Source organism: Oncorhynchus clarkii, chromosome 5, assembly GCF_045791955.1.
Source record: "Oncorhynchus clarkii lewisi isolate Uvic-CL-2024 chromosome 5, UVic_Ocla_1.0, whole genome shotgun sequence".
In the NCBI taxonomy this organism is placed as follows: domain Eukaryota; kingdom Metazoa; phylum Chordata; class Actinopteri; order Salmoniformes; family Salmonidae; genus Oncorhynchus; species Oncorhynchus clarkii.
In genome coordinates this window covers 38291787-38310656 of record NC_092151.1, presented here as the reverse complement: position 1 = coordinate 38310656, position 18870 = coordinate 38291787, and the positions used below count along the sequence as shown (strand labels likewise).

The 18870-nt window shown below is 44.0% G+C and overlaps 1 protein-coding gene across 1 annotated transcript in view; it reads right to left on the bottom strand.

Moving 5' to 3' along the window:
* The window catches only part of LOC139408780 (regulatory factor X, 3 (influences HLA class II expression)), a 68189-nt gene that overhangs the window by 30786 nt on the left and 18533 nt on the right, over nt 1-18870 (bottom strand). Inside the window, exons 2-4 of the mRNA XM_071153096.1 lie at nt 4155-4279; nt 3974-4062; nt 968-1235 (exon numbers count right to left, since the gene is read on the bottom strand). Of these exons, the coding sequence (XP_071009197.1) occupies nt 968-1235; nt 3974-4062; nt 4155-4274 (477 nt within the window). The 5' untranslated portion in view covers nt 4275-4279. The remainder of the gene's footprint in view (nt 1-967; nt 1236-3973; nt 4063-4154; nt 4280-18870) is intronic.

Sequence of the window (18870 nt, the reverse complement as noted above, 5' to 3'; positions counted from 1 at the left end):
CGTGAACATTTTGTCTAACGTTAGTACTAATAGCTAGTAGTCTAGTCAAGGATGCCTCGATGCAATATTGGCACAAAACATTTTGTTACAGACCAATGGAACAAAAGTGAATCTTGAATTTTAAGGTTTAAAATATCCCTCTGGTGGCCAGGGTAGATTTTTTTGGGTTGGTGGATATAAAGTCTAAGGTCTTTGACAGGAAATAATCAGGAAATAATCACGGTCATCTGGTGAGGTTAGCATAGGGCTAACGTGTGCCAGATTATCTGATGGGACTAGCTACAATGTAGTGTTGTATCAAAATCGACGATTTTAACTGGCTGATGAACAGTTTTAGACTGAGAAATTGTTTACATTTAAACTGTTTCTAATGTTCGCAAGTATGGCCCCGTTATGTTTTCAGTTTGTGAGTGTGTGATATGGGGGTATAAAGTTTTGTGACATTTATACAGAAAAGCGTTTAGAAATAACAGCAGCTTTGTTGATACTGCCATGTTGGTCTGAGCCTTGCTGTTGGAAAACCCCTACAGTGTTTCGGCTGTCGAAGATGCAACTCCCTGACTTCACTCGCCGACTTCCCTCTACGGTAGCCTTCGTTACGCTTACTGCTCAAACACACCCATTGTGTTTTGTCTTAAAAGCTTCACGACACAGTAAAGCAGTACTAACAAATATGATTTAATATTTATTTTAATCTTTAGTTAAAACACAGCACGAGAGGAAATTCCAATTTACAGCACTGGAAGGGTAGATACCTATAGAAAAAACTGGCTGAGAAGACCACAGGACAGGACAGAGCGAGACTGGACTAAATAACACATTCTCAGACACTGACATAAAGTAGCTAAGTGGTACTATAGTTACTGAAGAAAGGCTTCAGATATGCATTATGACAGGCAGGAGAGAGTGGCCTGACAGACAGACAGACAGGACGAGAAGAGTAAGTAAAGGGGGGCCGTACACTCACAGTGGACGGGGAGGCTCGGGTAGTCTGGGTGGCTGGGTGGGGGGCAGAGTTGTCCATGGAGTTGCCCCCGATGAGGTAGGCTCCAGAGCTGCTGATGATCTGCCCCCCGGCCAGACCCATGGTCAGACCCCCGTTCCCCCCTCCATTGTTGGCCATGCCATGGGACGACACCACTGTAGACACCTCGGACGAGCTGCCCTGCGTGTCAAAGTAGCTCCCTCCACTGTTCTGGCTGTACACCTGGGGCTCGGAGTACGAGTACGTCCGTCTGGGCAAAAACAATGGAGGGAAAAGTTAGGAATTTCCCCCCCCCCCACAGGAGTGATAGGTCAGGATAATTTCCTTTTACATAAAGGAAAGTTTGAATGGTGCTAGAGTGCCTATTTGATGTGAATTAGCGGTGCCATTCTGAGCCTTCACGGGAAGGCAATATTCCTGTGTTAATGAAAGTGGAGTTTCCATAGTTACACAAATCACCTGAGGAGTTGCCGTGCCGACAGAGATTTGTGTGATTGTCGTTTTCCTCTGCAGTGACTCAGACCATTACCTTGGCCTCTGATATAATGACACCCTTCAGTGCCTTGACACAACAGGTGTTGTGGACCAGAAACATATTCTCTCTCTCAGACCTTTATATACATTCCCCTACATATAAATTTGGGACAGTGATCCTAAAACTAAAATGTGGCTCTATACTCCATTTTGGATATGAGATCAAATGTTTCATATGAAGCGACAGTACAGCATGTCACCTTTTACTTTAGGATATTTTCATACATATCTGTTTTACCGCTAAGAAATGAATGCACTTTATGCATATTCAATAGGAGTGCATATTCAATATGGGAAATGCATATTCAATAGGAGTGTGCGCATGCATTGAGATACTGAGCTTGATTTGGCTGCTTTCATGGGGCTACAGAGGAAAAAAACGATTAGCTTCCCGTCCATTTGGGACTTATTTTATTATACGGCTGAACAAGATTTGCATAAAAGAAGCAATCTCTTATTTTATTTAAAAAGGTGTGCGCTGTCTCTTAAGACCCAGTAAAGAAGTAATTCACACACACAGTCAGTTGCTCCGAACTGAATTAATAAAGTTTGTGGCGACAATCGGCATATTTTGCATTATGGTTTGCACAAAAAAGTACTAGGGTAGTAAATTGATGTTAGCTTCAGCTGTAAGCTAGCAAGAAAAGTTAGCCTACAAAACTGGAAGCTAACAGTTTCTTCTTGCATTGTAAAGCATTCTAGCCTGTAACAGACATAGTTTTGCAAACAGTAATTAACAGTTTCAACATTGTGTTGAAACTGTGTGTTAGCTTCCATGAAGCATGAGTGGGAAGCTAACGTTACGCAGCCCAGACTCCCAGTGAGAGTAGTGGTTCAGGCTAGAGCTAGCAATGAGTAATTGGAGCAGGCACAGTGCACTCGCGCTACAAAAGAGACATTGACTCGCTGATAAACAGACTTGATCCTCTCTCAATCAGTAGACGAAGTGAGACACATTTGACAGAAGTGCTGAAAGAAACAAACATTTGAGTACCAAAATGTTTTTCATGTTCTAGTGTCAAAAAGGTACCGAAGTTTCGGTATACCATGCAGAAATAATTTGGCCCCATATTCCTAGCACGCAATGACTACATCAAGCTTGTGACTACAAATTTGCTGGATTCATTTGGGTTATGTTTTGGATTATGTTATGCCAAATAGAAATGAATGGTAAATAATGTATTGTGTCATATGTGATAATAATGCGTCTAACTTTTTCGCTCATTGGTCACGATTCATTCGTGATTATCCGTAATGGTAGCATCCACATTAATGTAGACGTGTTCAGAAATATATTATATAATGATTGACAATAAAAGTGACTCCAAAATGAGACAATACGTTATTTACCATTAATTTCTATTGGGCACAACATAATCCGAAACACAACAAACAAACTGCAAATGAATCCAACAAGTTTGTAGAGTAGCAAGCTTGACGCAGTGTTTGTGTGCTAGGAATATGGGACCAAATACTAAACTTGACAAAATGAAATACATTATAAGTGAATTTGTCCACATACTTTACAATTGGGGCCAAGATACATAAAGTGCTTTCATTTCTAAACGGTGAAACAGATATGTAATAAAATACCCTCAAATAAAAAGGTGACATTCTGTACTCTCTTGTATATAATCCAAAGAACAGAAATCAGACAGCGCTCCGGCAAATAAACTTAAATTGACATATTTTTAGTGCAGTAATAAAAACGTCAATTTAAGTTTATGTACCAGAATGCTGTCCTATTTCTGTTCTCTCGCCTCATAAAACATTTGATCTCAAATCCAAAGCCAAATTAAAAACGTCACTGTCCAAATAAATCTGTAGAGGAGTGTATAAAACATATGCCGAAACTCTGGAGAAATACCAGGTTATGGAGGAAAGTTTAGGGCAACGGAATGACTCGTTGACAAATCATCTGAACGGTAAGAAATACCTCCTGCCCCTTACTCATCTACTCTTTTGGTGTGTAGTGAATCTACTTCTATACCCAATAGAACTGTGGAGGGGACAAGCAGCTGGTACTAACACACTGTTAACAGACTCAAATAGTAAGTGGGTGTGTGCTCAGCTCACTTCTTCTGTCCTGATTAGTAGCCAGGCCTTACCCCTCCATCAGAGACTGCTGTCGGTCGATTTGTGACTGCGTGTCACACACTATGGGACAGCCCCAGCCTGTGGAGTGTGTACATAACCTTGTCCCCCGAGCCAAGGAGTGTGCAGCACTTATTCATACTCCTGGTCATCTCCAGGTGACTGCACACAATCACACAGTACTTCACTGTGCTGTTACTTACGCCCTCCGCACCCGCCATGTGTGTGTGGCAGAACTACTGCTGTGAAGTGACTTTAGCTGTTGCCGTTGACTACAGAGAAGACGATAAAGCCACTGTATAGTGCCACTGCAGAGTGAGTGACAAAGGCAGCGGTGGTTGAGCAACACTAAACACTCACATGGTTCCGTTGGTGTAGACGCCACTGTTCTCCTCCACATACTGCACCTGTGCTGGGTATACATGCTGAACCTGTTGAACAGTCTGGGTCTGCAACCGTAGGGCAACAAGTTAGAAATGACACACAAATCATACACATGCAAATGAAACACACACACACAAACACACACACAGCCGTTTACCTGCTGCTGGACAGGCACCTGAGAGGTCACCTGCTGGGCGGAGCCTGCGGGCTGCACAGGCACGACGGTCTGGAGAGGGACAGTGGAGGCGGAGTCAGCGCCTGCCTCAGGGGTCTGCATGGCGCCTGCAGGAGAGAGAGGACACATTGGTCAACTGGGTACCACCAGAGCCATCGATGGAGGGGAGCACATTGATAGACGGACTATAGAGAACCACAAGCTCTTCTCTGGCCTGGCGCCAAAGTGGCAGAACAAAGTCCACTGCAAAGAACTCCACAATAAACCTTTGTCTCAATTTGGTTTAGATGCACAGTACCAGGACAATTTAAGTGCTAACTAAGGAGTATCTGGGTCTGGGAGTATAAAATCAATATCACTCACAGAGACATGAATTCTAGATTATATCTATGGTATTACTGTACCCATGTTGACGAATGAACAGGGGCTGTAGTGGAGCGGGTCGAGAGTTTCAAGATCCTTGGTGTCCACATTGCCAACGAACTATCATGGTCCAAACACACCAAGACAGTCGTGAAGATGGTACGACAAAACCTTTTCCCCCACAGGAAACTGAAAAGATTTGGAATGGGTCTCCAGATCCTCTAAAAGATCTACAGCTGCACCATCGAGAGCATCCGGACCGGTTGCATCCCTGCCTAGTATGGAAACTGCTCGGCATAAGGCCCTACAGCGGGTAGTGCGTACGGCCAAATACATCACTGGGGCCGAGCTTCCTACCATCCAGGACCTACAGTTGAAGTCGGAAGTTTACATACACTTAGGTTGGAGTCATTAAAACTCGTTTTCAACCAGTCCACAAATTTATTGTTAACAAACTATAGTTTTGGTAAGTCGGTTAGGACTATCGACCGATTAAATCGGAATGGCCGATAAATTAGGGCCGATTTCAAGTTTTCATATCAATCGGAAATCAGTATTTTTGGCCGCCGATTTTTATTATTATTATTTTACACCTTTATTTAACTAGGGAAGTCAGTTAAGAAACTATTCTTATTTTCAATGACGGCCTAGGAACGGTGGGTTAACTGCCTCGTTCAGGGGCAGAACGACAGATTTTCACGTTGTCAGCTCGGGGGATCCAATCTTGCAACCGTACAGTTAACTAGTCCAACGCAATAACGACCTGCCTCTCTCTCTCATTGCACTGCACAAGGAGACTGCCTGTTACGCGAATACAGTAAGCAAAGTTAAGTTGCTAGCTAGCATTAAACTTATCTTATAAAAACACAATCAATCATAATCACTAGTTAACTACACGTGGTTGATGATATTACTAGATATTATCTAGCGTGTCCTGCGTTGCATATAATCTGACTGAGCATACAAGCATACAAGTATCTAAGTATCTGACTGAGCGGTGGTAGTGTTATATAAATATTCATACACATAGCTCATATAAACAAAGACATTCCGTCGTAAGAACACATACACCCAGCCATAAGACTGACCCCCTCTTCCTTATATAAACACACATCTCATCTCCCTCTAACTGGCCGGTCCCAAGAGCAAAGAACTTTTGCTGTGCACCAATGGGGCCCGCTCTGGCTAGAGCAAGGCCCGCCTCCAACCCTCCGACCAGTCAAGAAGACCGAAACGACAAGACTCCACCTACTTTATTCTATGTATAAAAATGTATGTAACCATTGTATAGGCCTCTTTTTCACCTGGCTCCTTGACGAGTTATGTGAACTAGGTCCGTGCACGTAAAACTGCGGGACAAGATATCTCTGACTCATTAAAACTGTCTTTTGTTACAACTGAAATCCACTCTGTCCAGCGTCCGTGATTTGGTCTCAACTCTCCAGTATTTGAACACTAACAAATTGGTAGCAGAGTTTGGTTGTTCTTGAATTCGATCTATTATAAGTTAGTGTGAGAGGACGAGACTGATCACGGCTAAAAAATCAGACGGAAGAGTGACTTCCCCAGCCATTCATCTTGCCTCAGGAAATCTGATCGAAGCGCTCTATATAAAGGTGAGCAGAGCCCGTTATATCGAAATCTGCATATTGTATTATAGCCTAAACCAAATTTTGATCAGAAAGTACTGGGCGTGAGTATGAATCGGTGCCCAAATTTTTACATAAGAACCTAAGACATTGATCGGGGAGATCTTGTTTTGCTCGTTTTTATTTTTTATTTGTATTTTTATTTTTTATCAATTGGCCTATTATTAGAAGTGTAGTATGCATGTAAAAGTTCCTATTAAATAAGTGCTTACTGTTTAATTGGTTGTGGCTTAGAAGTGTAGTATGCACGTAAAAGTTCCTATTGAATAAGTTCTAAACTGTTTAATTGGTTGTGTTTAGAGATTTAGTTAATTAATAGATCGACTGAATCTGCATGTAAAAGATCCTATTGAATGAGTTGTAAACTGTTTAATTGGTTATGTTAGAGGTGTAGTCGAATAGATATAGGATATGTAAGTTTGGCCTTCCACAAGACAGAGATCGGGAAACAAACAATAAACATAATATGAACCAGAGTTGACATTCCATGATTTGGAGATGGGGGAAATTAAATTGAAAGAAACGTTTGTCGCGGAGTAGGTTGGGATACGTAACTGGGCTATTAGGCACACAAAGCCACCTTAGTATCGAATGGCCGTGCAATTTTGATTGACAGCAGCCGGGCTGGAATACTGATTTTCGTTTTTTTCATTCCTGTTGATATTGCCTAAAGTTTAAAATTATTCTGACAATTGCTATAGAATCGCTCGAATTTACTGATATAAGTTCATAAAGGAATTTACTGAATTGTTTACAGAAAGTATTTAAATAATTCACTGAACAACTCTTAGTTGTCTAGAAATTCTATCTATATTTCCTAAAGAGCTAGAATTACTCTGAAAATTGTTATAGAACCGCATATATTCACTGATATATTGTTCCAAAAGGAAATCGCAGAATCATTTATAGAAAATACCTAAACGAATCACTGAACAAATTTAAATAAAATACCGGTGAAATACACACGTGGCGGGCGTCACATACTGATAACCCCCTTGGTATGCGAGGGTGGGGGTAGAAGAGATAAGCCATTGCCAGTACAGCAGTATATCTAAGCATACAACGATAGAAATAAACACCACATAGTAAGGATTGAATATACCTAAATAACGCATTATACACATTATCAGACGAACTAGATAAAATGTCTGCAGCTACCACGCCCAAACTAAAATTCAATGAATATTTAGATCAGAGTATGATTGATAGAGCGGGAGGTAAAGAACAGTATGGGAAAGTGGAGAAAGTGTGGAAAGGATTACGGATAAGATGGACACAAGCAGGTTATTTTAGCGGAGGACCACCTACAGGGGGGAAACTCCAAGATATGCAGACAGAATTAGAGGACGCAGTAGAGCATGCAAAAGCGAGTGAGGCGGAGAGAAACAAGATACACAGGTTCAAAAAAGTAGGTACAAGAGAGAGAGAGAGAGCGGAGGGGGAGCTCAAGATAGGTACATGGGCCATACAGGAGAGTAGGAGGGTGCTACCCAAAAACACACCAGACATGATGTGCGTGGCTATTGTGGCGTCGGGGGATGTTAAAGCTCCGCCTGAGAACTTGCCCACGGCTCCCCCTGTGGCCGTTTCTCCCTCACTATATCCACAATTGACAATGGAGGCAGTTCAGCCCCAGCCATACTCAAAGGGACAAAATCACCGGAGCCCGTCACACAACCCATTCCTGCCCAGGGCACCTCCCACAATACAGGCTCCAGTTCTGAGAATAGACCAAGGGGAGTTAAAAGGGGAAATTACCCTGGGGATAACGGCTGGCCATATGGTATGTGAACAGTTCGAAACTGGGATTCCAGGAGCAGGAGACCTCCCCCAGGAACGGAGGCCGCAATGCTCCTCTGTGAACTCTCTCACCTCTGAAACCAGAGGACACCTACAAACAAGATTAGATTCAAACCACTTCTATCAGACGGATAGGGAGGACTGTCATCAGAACATGGATATCGAAAACGAAGAAGAAATTGACATGGTGCTCACCCCAGCTCCGATGGGAGCTCCAAACGTGACTAAGATGCAGGAGCTGCTGAAATCATCAATAGCTCGAGCTAAGGAACTCAGGGAGCTAATAGCTAACCAAGATAACAACAGAGAGGGAGCCTACCGTGTGGAAGGCATAATGAGAGGAACAGTAACCAAAGTTACCGAATCAATGGGGTCCGAAACACTCCGTCGGGCCTCCAGAATTGCTGATAGAAGAGAGCGAGAGCAGGAGATGGCAGGACAGTACCCCCTGCGACCGACACCAGGTGATGCACACACTGTGGAGTACCAGCCCTGGAAAATGACTGATTTAACAACACTGATGGGACAGATGCCTAGCCTACATGGAGGAGCTTCAGCGTGGCTACTTCAACTACAGACACTTACGTCAGGCCTGCAACTCTGCCTAGGAGACATGAAAGCACTTCTAGCAAGAGCCACCGACCACGGAACCATGGAGGCCCTCATGACAGCAGCTGACCTTGGATGGCGGGCCCCAACACTGCCCATAGACCACTTCCGTACCAGATTATGGGAAGTTCTACGGAGAGCATACCCTACAGAAAGAAACCATGCCACCTTATCCTCCTTTACAATCAACCCAGGTGAGCAACCTGCAGCATACCTGGACAGGGCTAAGACCACATGGAGATCGGTCCACGAAGAACCATTCGATCACACTGATACCACACTCAGCATGTGGAAGGAAATGGTGGTCAACGGGTGTCCCGGAGATGTTAAAACCAAACTCAGAGGAACGGTAGGGTTGATTGCACTTCCTCTGACCCAATTCAACACTCATGTGCACCACCATGTGACCCAGCACAACAAAGAAAGAGGGGGTGCTGAGAGCCAGGTGCAGTCCCTCCAGGTACAACTCCTGAAACTCCAATTGAAGGAAGCACAACAAGGAGAAAAACCTAAGAAACAGATGGTGGCGGAAGAAACGAAGGAGACAGGCACCAAAACAGACATCTCTCAAATAGTGGCCCAGACTATCTCCCAGATGATTCAACAGCAGGCCGGTCCTCAACCAGCCAACCCGGGGCCTTGGTATCCCCCGCAACCACAATTTGCATACCAGCCGCAATGGATACCAGGCCATCCAAAAAGAGGGGTTTGTTTCAACTGTAGAACTCCAGGGCACTACTCACGAGAGTGTCCATACCCACTCACACCACAACAACGCCAGTGGAACTCTACGAGAGGTCCATATGGGAAGGAAAGGGGTGGAAATAGACCTCAACAGTACGAACATCAGCAACCAGGACCCACACCCATGCATCAGCAACCCGCATACAACCAACCGCAGTTCCAGGGAATGACTGGGAACACCATCCCCTGGTCATAAAAATGCCCACCACCCACGGCAGAAGAAGGAAACAGCAACTCCCAGACGGTTCACATGTCACCCTTCAATCAGCCATCAACCCTCAACCAGCATCGGCCAAATTAGCTGAAATCATCGGATTGACGCAGGTCCTCATCAGAGGAAAAGGAAAGACTGAATATCTATACAGACTCAGCCCATGCCCATGAAGCAGGCCACACTGATGGACCCAGAACTTTTATGAGAAACACATGGCCCCACACACGAAGGCAAACTAAAGACCCTCCAAAAAGGCCTCGCACATCTGGTGGCACCCTCACATAAAAAATATGACTGACTTATTTTATGACGATGATTTATTTTGTGACGAATGCAATGGTTGTGATAGACACAACCCAAAGACACCATATCAAACACCAATGGGCTCATACGTAATACCTAATGCATGTTTTCAGGATATTAGTATAGACTACACCGACATGGGCCCCGAAAATTTATCTAAAGGCAAACTCTATCTCCTAGTCATAGTAGATAGGTTCTCCAAATGGGTAGAGGCAATAATAACAAAAGGGGAGGATGCTAGGTCAGTCTTTAAGTGGCTACAAACCGAACTAATACCCAGGTATGGCATCCCAAGACAAATCAAATTTGACAAATGGCTCACATTTAACAAACACCTGAGACAGGTGGAAGAAAGATTTGGCATAACCCACAGATTTGGATCTAAGTACAGGCCCCAATCCCAAAATCTGGTGGAACGTCAAACCAAAAGCAAAAGCTAAGATAGCTAAAGTATGTGCCTCATGGGATAATGACTGGTAGAGTCATGCATGGTCCACCAAGGGAGGGAGGTCATATGCCCACCCTTGATGTACAACAAATTGTAATGTCTAATTATGTGAAAAAACTGACGGTTCTCTCTGCAGCACTCTCTACCCAGGTTCACAAGGTCCAGGAGGGGGAGCTGCCGGGGGACACGCCACTACTGAAGGTAAAGGTTGGTGACGGGGTGTGGGTTACAGTCCACAAGAGAAAGTGGCTGGAACCCAGGTGGACTGGACCGTACGAAGTGAAGGAGGTTACTTCACACTCAGTCCAGGTCAAAGGTAAATCAGGCACACCTTGGCACCGCCTTACACATTGCACCCCAGCCCCAATTCCTTCTAGAACACTGACTGAAGTCAGAGCTGATTTGAGCGGCCTAAATTCGATTCCAAATGAAGACACTCCTTCCTCAGGTGATGCGGCATCAAACTCCGCCTCCCCTGAGAAGGGAACCTCGCCCAGTTAGAGGGAAATTTCTCCCTCTCTGGGTGAGGCTGGGGATATCTGGTCCCTTATTTGTGATATTCCTACTGATATTTGGAGTAACCCTAGGACTTTCACATGGTTAATTGAACAACTTTTTCACCCTGCCACATCACATACACCAACCCCTACACATGTCCCTAACTCCTTTCCTGATATCACTCCCTCCAATCACTCCCGTCCCAAACGTAGCACTACACCTACAGACCCACCATGCAAACCAGACAAGGTTAGGAGCACCACCTTATGTATACCCACGATTGCAACCGCCACCTTTCTGCTATAGTTTTCACGTCTAATAGATGTGAAGAGGGGGATTTGTTATATAAATATTCATACACATAGCTCATATAAACAAAGACATTCCGTCGTAAGAACACATACACCCAGCCATAAGACTGACCCCCTCTTCCTTATATAAACACACATCTCATCTCCCTCTAACTGGCCGGTCCCAAGAGCAAAGAACTTTTGCTGTGCACCAATGGGGCCCGCTCTGGCTAGAGCAAGGCCCGCCTCCAACCCTCCGACCAGTCAAGAAGACCGAAACGACAAGACTCCACCTACTTTATTCTATGTATAAAAATGTATGTAACCATTGTATAGGCCTCTTTTTCACCTGGCTCCTTGACGAGTTATGTGAACTAGGTCCGTGCACGTAAAACTGCGGGACAAGATATCTCTGACTCATTAAAACTGTCTTTTGTTACAACTGAAATCCACTCTGTCCAGCGTCCGTGATTTGGTCTCAACTCTCCAGTATTTGAACACTAACAGTAGGCAGAAGCAGCCGCGTAAATCATTCATTCAAACAGCACTTTCTTTGCGTTTTCCCAGCAGCTCTTCGTTGTGCATCAAGCATTGCGCTGTTTATGACTTCAAGCCTATCAACTCCCAAGATGAGGCTGGAGTAACCGAAGTGAAATGGCTAGATAGTTAGCGCGCGCTAATAGCGTTTCAAACGTCACTCGCTCTGAGCCTTCTAGTAGTTGTTCCCCTTGCTCTGCATGGGTAACGCTGCTTTGAGGGTGGCTGTTGTCCTTGTGCTGGTTCGAGCCCAGGGAGGAGCGAGGAGAGGGACGGAAGCTATACTGTTACACTGGCAATACTAAAGGGCCTATAAGAACATCCAATAGTCAAAGGTTAATGAAATACAAATGGTATAGAGGGAAATAGTCCTATAATTCCTATAATAACTACAACCTAAAACTTCTTACCTGGGAATATTGAAGACTCATGTTAAAAGGAACCACCAGCTTTCATATGTTCTCATGTTCTGAGCAAGGAACTGAAACGTTAGCTTTCTTACATAGCACATATTGCACTTTCACTTTCTTCTCCAACACTTTGTTTTTGCATTATTTAAACCAAATTGAACATGTTTCATTATTTACTTGAGGTTAAATTGATTTTAATGATGTATTATATTAAGTTAAAATAAGTGTTAATTCAGTATTGTTGTAATTGTCATTTATTAATAAATAAAAATTGGCCGATTAATCGGTATCGCCTCTTTTGGTCCTCCAATAATCAGTATCGACGTTGAAAAATCATAATCGGTCGACCTCTAGTTAGGACATCACTTTGTGCATGACACAAGTCATTTTCCCAACAATTGTTTACAGACAGATTATTTCACTTATAATTCACTGTATCACAATTCCAGTGGGTCAGAGGTTTACATACACTAAGTTGACTGTGCCTTTAAACAGCTTGGACAATTCCATAAAATGGTGTCATGGCTTTAGAAGCTTCTGATAGGCTAATTTACATCATTTGAGTCAATTGGAGGTGTACTTGTGGATGTATTTCAAGGCCTATCTTCAAACTCAGTGCCTCTTTGCTTGACATCATGGCAAAATCAAAAGAAATCAGCCAAGACCTCAGAAAAGAAATTGCAGACCTCCACAAGTCTGGTTCATCCTTGGGAGCAATTTCCAAATGCCTGACGGTACCAGGTTCATCTGTACAAACAATAGTACGCAAGTATAAACACCATGGGACCAGGCAGAGGTGAGGCTGGTGAGACATTCTTTTGTCTGTCACCCCTGAGAAGGTGATTGAATGTCAAAAAGAAGACACCAGTCTTCGCAAGTGTTTTACTTCGGTAATTTCCATTGAGGAAGCTAAAACTAGAGAGACCGCCTACTTTATAGAAGCAGGAGTTTTGATGCGTAAATGGGCATCTCATGACACCATTAATGACTGGAGTGAAGTGTGTCAAGTGGTTGTTCCTACACCATTCCGACAGCAGGTGCTGTCACTCGCCCATGACCAGGCGTGGTCTGGACACTTGGGGATCACAAAGACTTATAACCGGGTCCTTCGTCATTTCTTCTGGCCAGGTTTGAAGTCTGACGTGGTCCAATTTTGTAAAACATGTCACATATGTCAACTCACTGGGAAAGTGAATCAAACAGTTCCTCGAGCGCCGCTCTGCCCGATTCCTGTGGTGGGGGAACCGTTTGAAAGAGTGATAATTGATTGTGTAGGTCCATTGCCGAAAACCAGGTCAGGTAACCAGTTCCTACTAACAATAATGTGCAGTGCTACTCGATACCCAGAGGCTATTCCTCACCGTACTATAACGGCTAAGACTGTGGTGAAGGCACTAGTGAAGTTCTTCTCTACGTTTGGACTCCCTAAAGTAATCCAAACTGATCAGGGATCCAACTTCATGTCTAAACTGTTTTCAAATGTGTTAAAGACATTGTGTATTTCCCATCAGGTCTCTAGTCCGTATCATCCAGAGAGTCAAGGGGCTCTAGAACGCTGGCATCAGACGCTGAAGGCAATGCTACGCAAGTATTGTATGGATACCAGTACTGATTGGGATGAGGGGGTGCCCTTTGTCCTATTTGCTATAAGGGAAACGATACAAGAGTCCTTAGGGTTCAGCCCTGATGACCTTGTGTTTGGACACACCCCACGGGGTCCGCTTAAAGTTTTGAAGGAGCATATCTTATCTCCTACACCAAGTAGCGCCCCTAAAAATGTGTTGGAATATGTCAGTAAGATGCGGGAGAGACTGCATGCCGCATGTGCGTTAGCCCAAAAGTCTCTCTCCTCATCTCAAAAACGCATGAAGTTGCATTATGACAAAAAGGCTGTTGGCCGTTCATTTGCACCAGGGGATCAAGTTTTAGTTTTGTTGCCAATCCCTGGCTCATCTCTGTCAGCACGTTTTTCTGTGTGCGCGATTCTCCCGACAGCTCCTCAAGTAAGCCGGTCCAGCCCGCCGTCTCCAGTGTGGCTGCGGTGGTGCTGAAGCCTGGCTGGGACCTAGATGAGGATAAGGAGGACGGGTTGGAGTTACGCCATACGTTACAGCAAGGTGAACGCCTATGTAATTCAGAGATGCTGAAGAAGTTACCCTCTCAAATGGAACATTTGGATAATGATCAAACTAAGGATCTTATCCTATTGATAAACAGTTTTCTCAGTGTGTTTCAGGACATTCCAAGTCGCACATCCATCTTGGAACATGACGTGGATGTGGGGAACGCTGTTCCTATACGTCAGCATCCGTACCGGGTTAATGCTAAGAAAAGGGAGGTAATGAAAAGTGAGGTAGCTTATTTATTACAGAATGACATGGCAAAACCCAGTAACAGCTCCTGGAGTTCCCCATGTATTCTTGTTCCTAAGCCTGACGGTACATCCCGCTTATGTACGGACTATCGTCGCGTAAATGCAGTTACAAAGTCTGATTCTTTTCCTCTACCTCGCTTAGATGACTGTATTGATAAAATTGGCTCTGCTGCTTACGTTAGTAAGTTAGATTTGTTAAAAGGTTATTGGCAGGTGCCTCTGACCTCTCGAGCTTCTGACATATCGGCTTTTGTTACGCCAGATAACTTTGTACAATACACTGTGATGCCCTTTGGCATGTGTAATGCACCTGCTACTTTTCAGCGGCTAGTTAACATTGTGTTTGCAGATCTGCCAAATTGTACTGCTTACCTTGACGATGTGGTGATTCATTTGTCTACTTGGTCTGATCATCTCTCCACTTTGAAAAGTGTGTTTCAGCGGTTGGAGAATGCTTCTTTAACCCTCAATTTGGCCAAGTGTGAGTTTGGGAAAGCTACAGTGACTTACTTAGGTAAACAAGTGGGACAAGGTCAAGTGCGCCCAGTAACTGGCAAAGTGGAAGCAATTGTTGCTTTTCCTGCTCCCACTACTCGCCGCCAGTTGCGCAGATTCCTGGGGATGGTAGGGTACTATCGTACCTTCTGTAAGAATTTCTCAATGGTAGTAGCTCCCCTTTCATCTCTGCTTAGTCCCAAGGTACCATTCAAGTGGTCCAAGGACTGTAACTACGCTTTTGAGTCCGCTAAAGCGCTACTTTGTAGTGCCCCGGTGCTTGCCGCCCCCAACTTTGACAAACCTTTTAAGTTGGAGGTAGATGCTAGTATAGTGGGGGTGGGAGCGATTCTCTTACAGGAAGATGAAGACGGAGTGGATCGGCCCGTCAGTTTCGTCTCCCGTAAGTTCAACTCGTGTCAGTCAAGATACTCTACAATTGAACAAGAGACGCTGGCTTTATTGCTTGCATTACAGTTCTTTGAGGTTTATGTGGGCTCCAGTGCCTTGCCTGTTATGGTCTTCACGGACCATAATCCATTGGTGTTCTTGAAGCAAATGTACAACCAGAACCGCCGCCTTATGCGGTGGGCTCTGATTGTACAAGGATATAATGTACAGATAGCTTATGTGAAGGGCTCGGCGAATGTGGTTGCTGACGCTCTATCACGGGTTTACTAACTGGGGAAGCGATGGCTTTTGTTATTGCAAAACTAGGCCCGCGGGCATACATATACCCGTAGTATATTCACTGTCTAGGCACACTAGGTAAGACCTGGGCGGACCACCCCCTGTATTTTGGTTAGGGCACCAGGTGGTGCTAAATTAGGTAAGTAGTGGGTAGGCAGGTAAGATAGGAGAGAGGGGGCTTTGAGATTTACTTTCTTTGCTTTGGTTCCGTCCAGCCCCTTTTCCCCATATTACCGTGTAAAGGAATAAAGTCCTTGTAAACGGTACCACATTCTGTCTGTTGTCATTCTTACTCGTACCTACAGTCCATACCTTTTTCACTTCACAGAGAGTTTAGTTGTAGCAGGGTGTTGCGTTCCCTCTTCATAGAGGCGTGCGTAACAGTATAAACACCATGGGACCACGCAGCCGTCATACCGCTCAGGAAGGAGACGCGTTCTGTCTCCTAGAGATGAATGTACCTTGGTGCGAAAAGTGCAAATAAATCCCAGAGCAACAGCAAAGGACTTTGTGAAGATGCTGGAGGAAACAGGTACAAAAGTATCCATATCCACAGTACAACGAGTCCTATATCGACATAACCTGAAAGGCCACTCAGCAAGGAAGAAGCCACTGCTCCAAAACCGCCATAAAAAAGCCAGACTACGGTTTGCAACTGCACATGGGGACAAAGATCGTACTTTTTGGAGAAATGTCCTCTGGTCTGATGAAACAAAAATAGAACTGTTTGGCCATAATGTAATAATAATCTTTATGTTTGGAGGAAAAAGGGGGAGGCTTGCAAGCTGAATAACACCATCCCAAACCATGAAGCACAGGGGTGGCAGCGTCATGTTGTGGGGGGGCTTTGCTGCAAGAGGGACTGGTGCACTTCACAAAATAAATGGCATCACGAGGATGGAAAATTATGTGGATATATTAAAGCAACATTTCAAGAATTCAGTCAGGAAGTTAAATCTTGGTCGCAAATGGTCTTCCAAATGGACAATGACCCCAGGCATACTTCCAAAGTTGTGGCAAAATAGCTTAAGGACAACAAAGTCAAGGCCATCACAAAGCCCTGACCTCAAGCCTATAGAAAATTTGTGGGCAGAACTGAAAAAGCGTGTGCAAGCAAGGAGGCCTACAAATCTGACTCAGTTACACCAGCTCTGTCAGGAGGAATGGGCCAAGATTCACCCAAATTATTGTGGGAAGCTTGTGGAAGGCTACCCAAAATGTTTGACCCAAGTTAAATAATTTAAAGGCAATGCTACCAAATACTAATTGAGTGTATGTAAACTTCTGACCCACTGGGAATGTGATGAAAGAACTAAAAGCTGAAATAAATCATTCTCTCTACTATTATTCTGACATTTCACATTCTTAAAATAAAGTGGTGATTCTAACTGACCTAAGACATGGCATTTTTACTAGGGACTAAATGTCAGGAATTGTGAAAAACTGAGTTTAAATGTATTTGGCTGTATAAATGTATAAGGTGTATGTAGACTTCTGACTGCAACTCTATGTACTAGGCATGGTTAGAGGAAAGCCCATTAAATTGTCAAAGACTCCAGTCACCCAAGTTATAGACTGTTCTCTCTGCTACCACACGGCAAGCCGTACCAGTGCGCCAAGTCTAGGACCAAAAGGCTCCTTAACAGCTTCTACCCCCAAGCCCTAAGCCTGCTGAACAATTAATCAAAATGGCCACCAGGACTATTTACATTGACACGCCCCCCACCTCCCTTTGTCTTCACACTGCTGCTACTCGCTGCTTATTACCTATGCATAGTCACTTTACCCCTACCTACATTTACAAAATAACTCTTCTAACCTGCACATTGACTCGGTACTGGAACCCCTTGTATATAGACTCATTATTGTTATTTTTATTGTGTTACTTTTTTTATTTTACTATTTTTACTTTAGTTTATTTGTAAATATTTTCTTAACCTCTTTCTTGAACTGCATTGTTGGTTAACGGCTTGTAAGTAAGCATTTCACGGTAAGGTCTACTACTCCTGTTGTATTCGGCGCATGTGACAAATAAAATTGTCATTTGATTAGATGATTTGGTTCCTGGGAAGAAGCTTCTCTCAACCAATCATCTATGCACAACATGTACTAATACAGTCACAATACCATATCATCATTATTCTGTGGAATAATATGAATAAGAATACCGACTCTGTGTGTACAATAACTGTCCATTTGAGAGTCAGTGCTTCGCATTGACTGCACCGTTGTAATTCTGACTGCTGTGCTGCTAGAACAGGCAGCTGTGGCCAGCAGTACTGAATGTACTCAGGGTAGTGTATGAGTCAGTGGTCCGAGCAGAGAGCTCGTCTCCTGTCTCCGTGTTCACAGCAATAAAAAAACAGTTAATATTTAACAGCCCTAATGAGCTTATCTTTCTCCCTCTGCTCTCACAAATCTGTTCCCTTCACATCTTCCAACGATTTTTTATCATTCAGACATTTGTTGATTAATTCTTGCCAAACACATTTAGGCTAATTTTGTGAAAATGTGGTCGTATTTGTCAAACCACGGTTTTTACTTTGTTCTCACACCTCGGCATTGGAACACATGCATAGGTGTCCAAAAATGTAGCTGGTGTCAGAGATTTAGAATCCATCTTTATTGGCTAACGACCCAACCCTGAACACACAGAGCTACGGTGAGATGAGGACTTGGGCAGAGGGAGACATTCACAGTAAAGCAGCATGTAGGCTAATCATAGAACAGCCACCTCTCCTCCTCTTGCTCTGTCCTCCGCGGTGACCCCCCACACACTCCCCCTCATCTGCTGAACTTAGTTTCCATGACCAAGCCTCTCCTGGTTAATTAACCTGTCTCCTAAGAGCCCTGGATCTCTCCGGGGTCTGCCTGTCCTCCTCCACCCCCTCTTCTCTCCACCCTACTACTCATCCTCTCTATCTTCAGTGATATACCAGAGGTTGTGTTCAGATGCATTTCTCCCTTCATAGTGCATGATAGTACAGCACAGTATAGTGCATGATAGTACAGCACAGTATAGTGCATGATAGTACAGCACAGTATAGTGCATGATAGTACAGTACAGTATAGTGCATGCACAGGGTGTCAATCAGCGTAGTTTCCTTTTAACTCAGGAGGCTGCATTGAATTGAATAGTATTTTCTTCCATCCTGTATTGTTGAAACACTAAAACAGTTGAGCACTGATTCAGACAGGTGGTTCTCCATGCTGTTCACAGAAAGAACCAGAGACCAGTCAGTCAGACCATTCCGCTCCTGTTCTGCCATCAGTC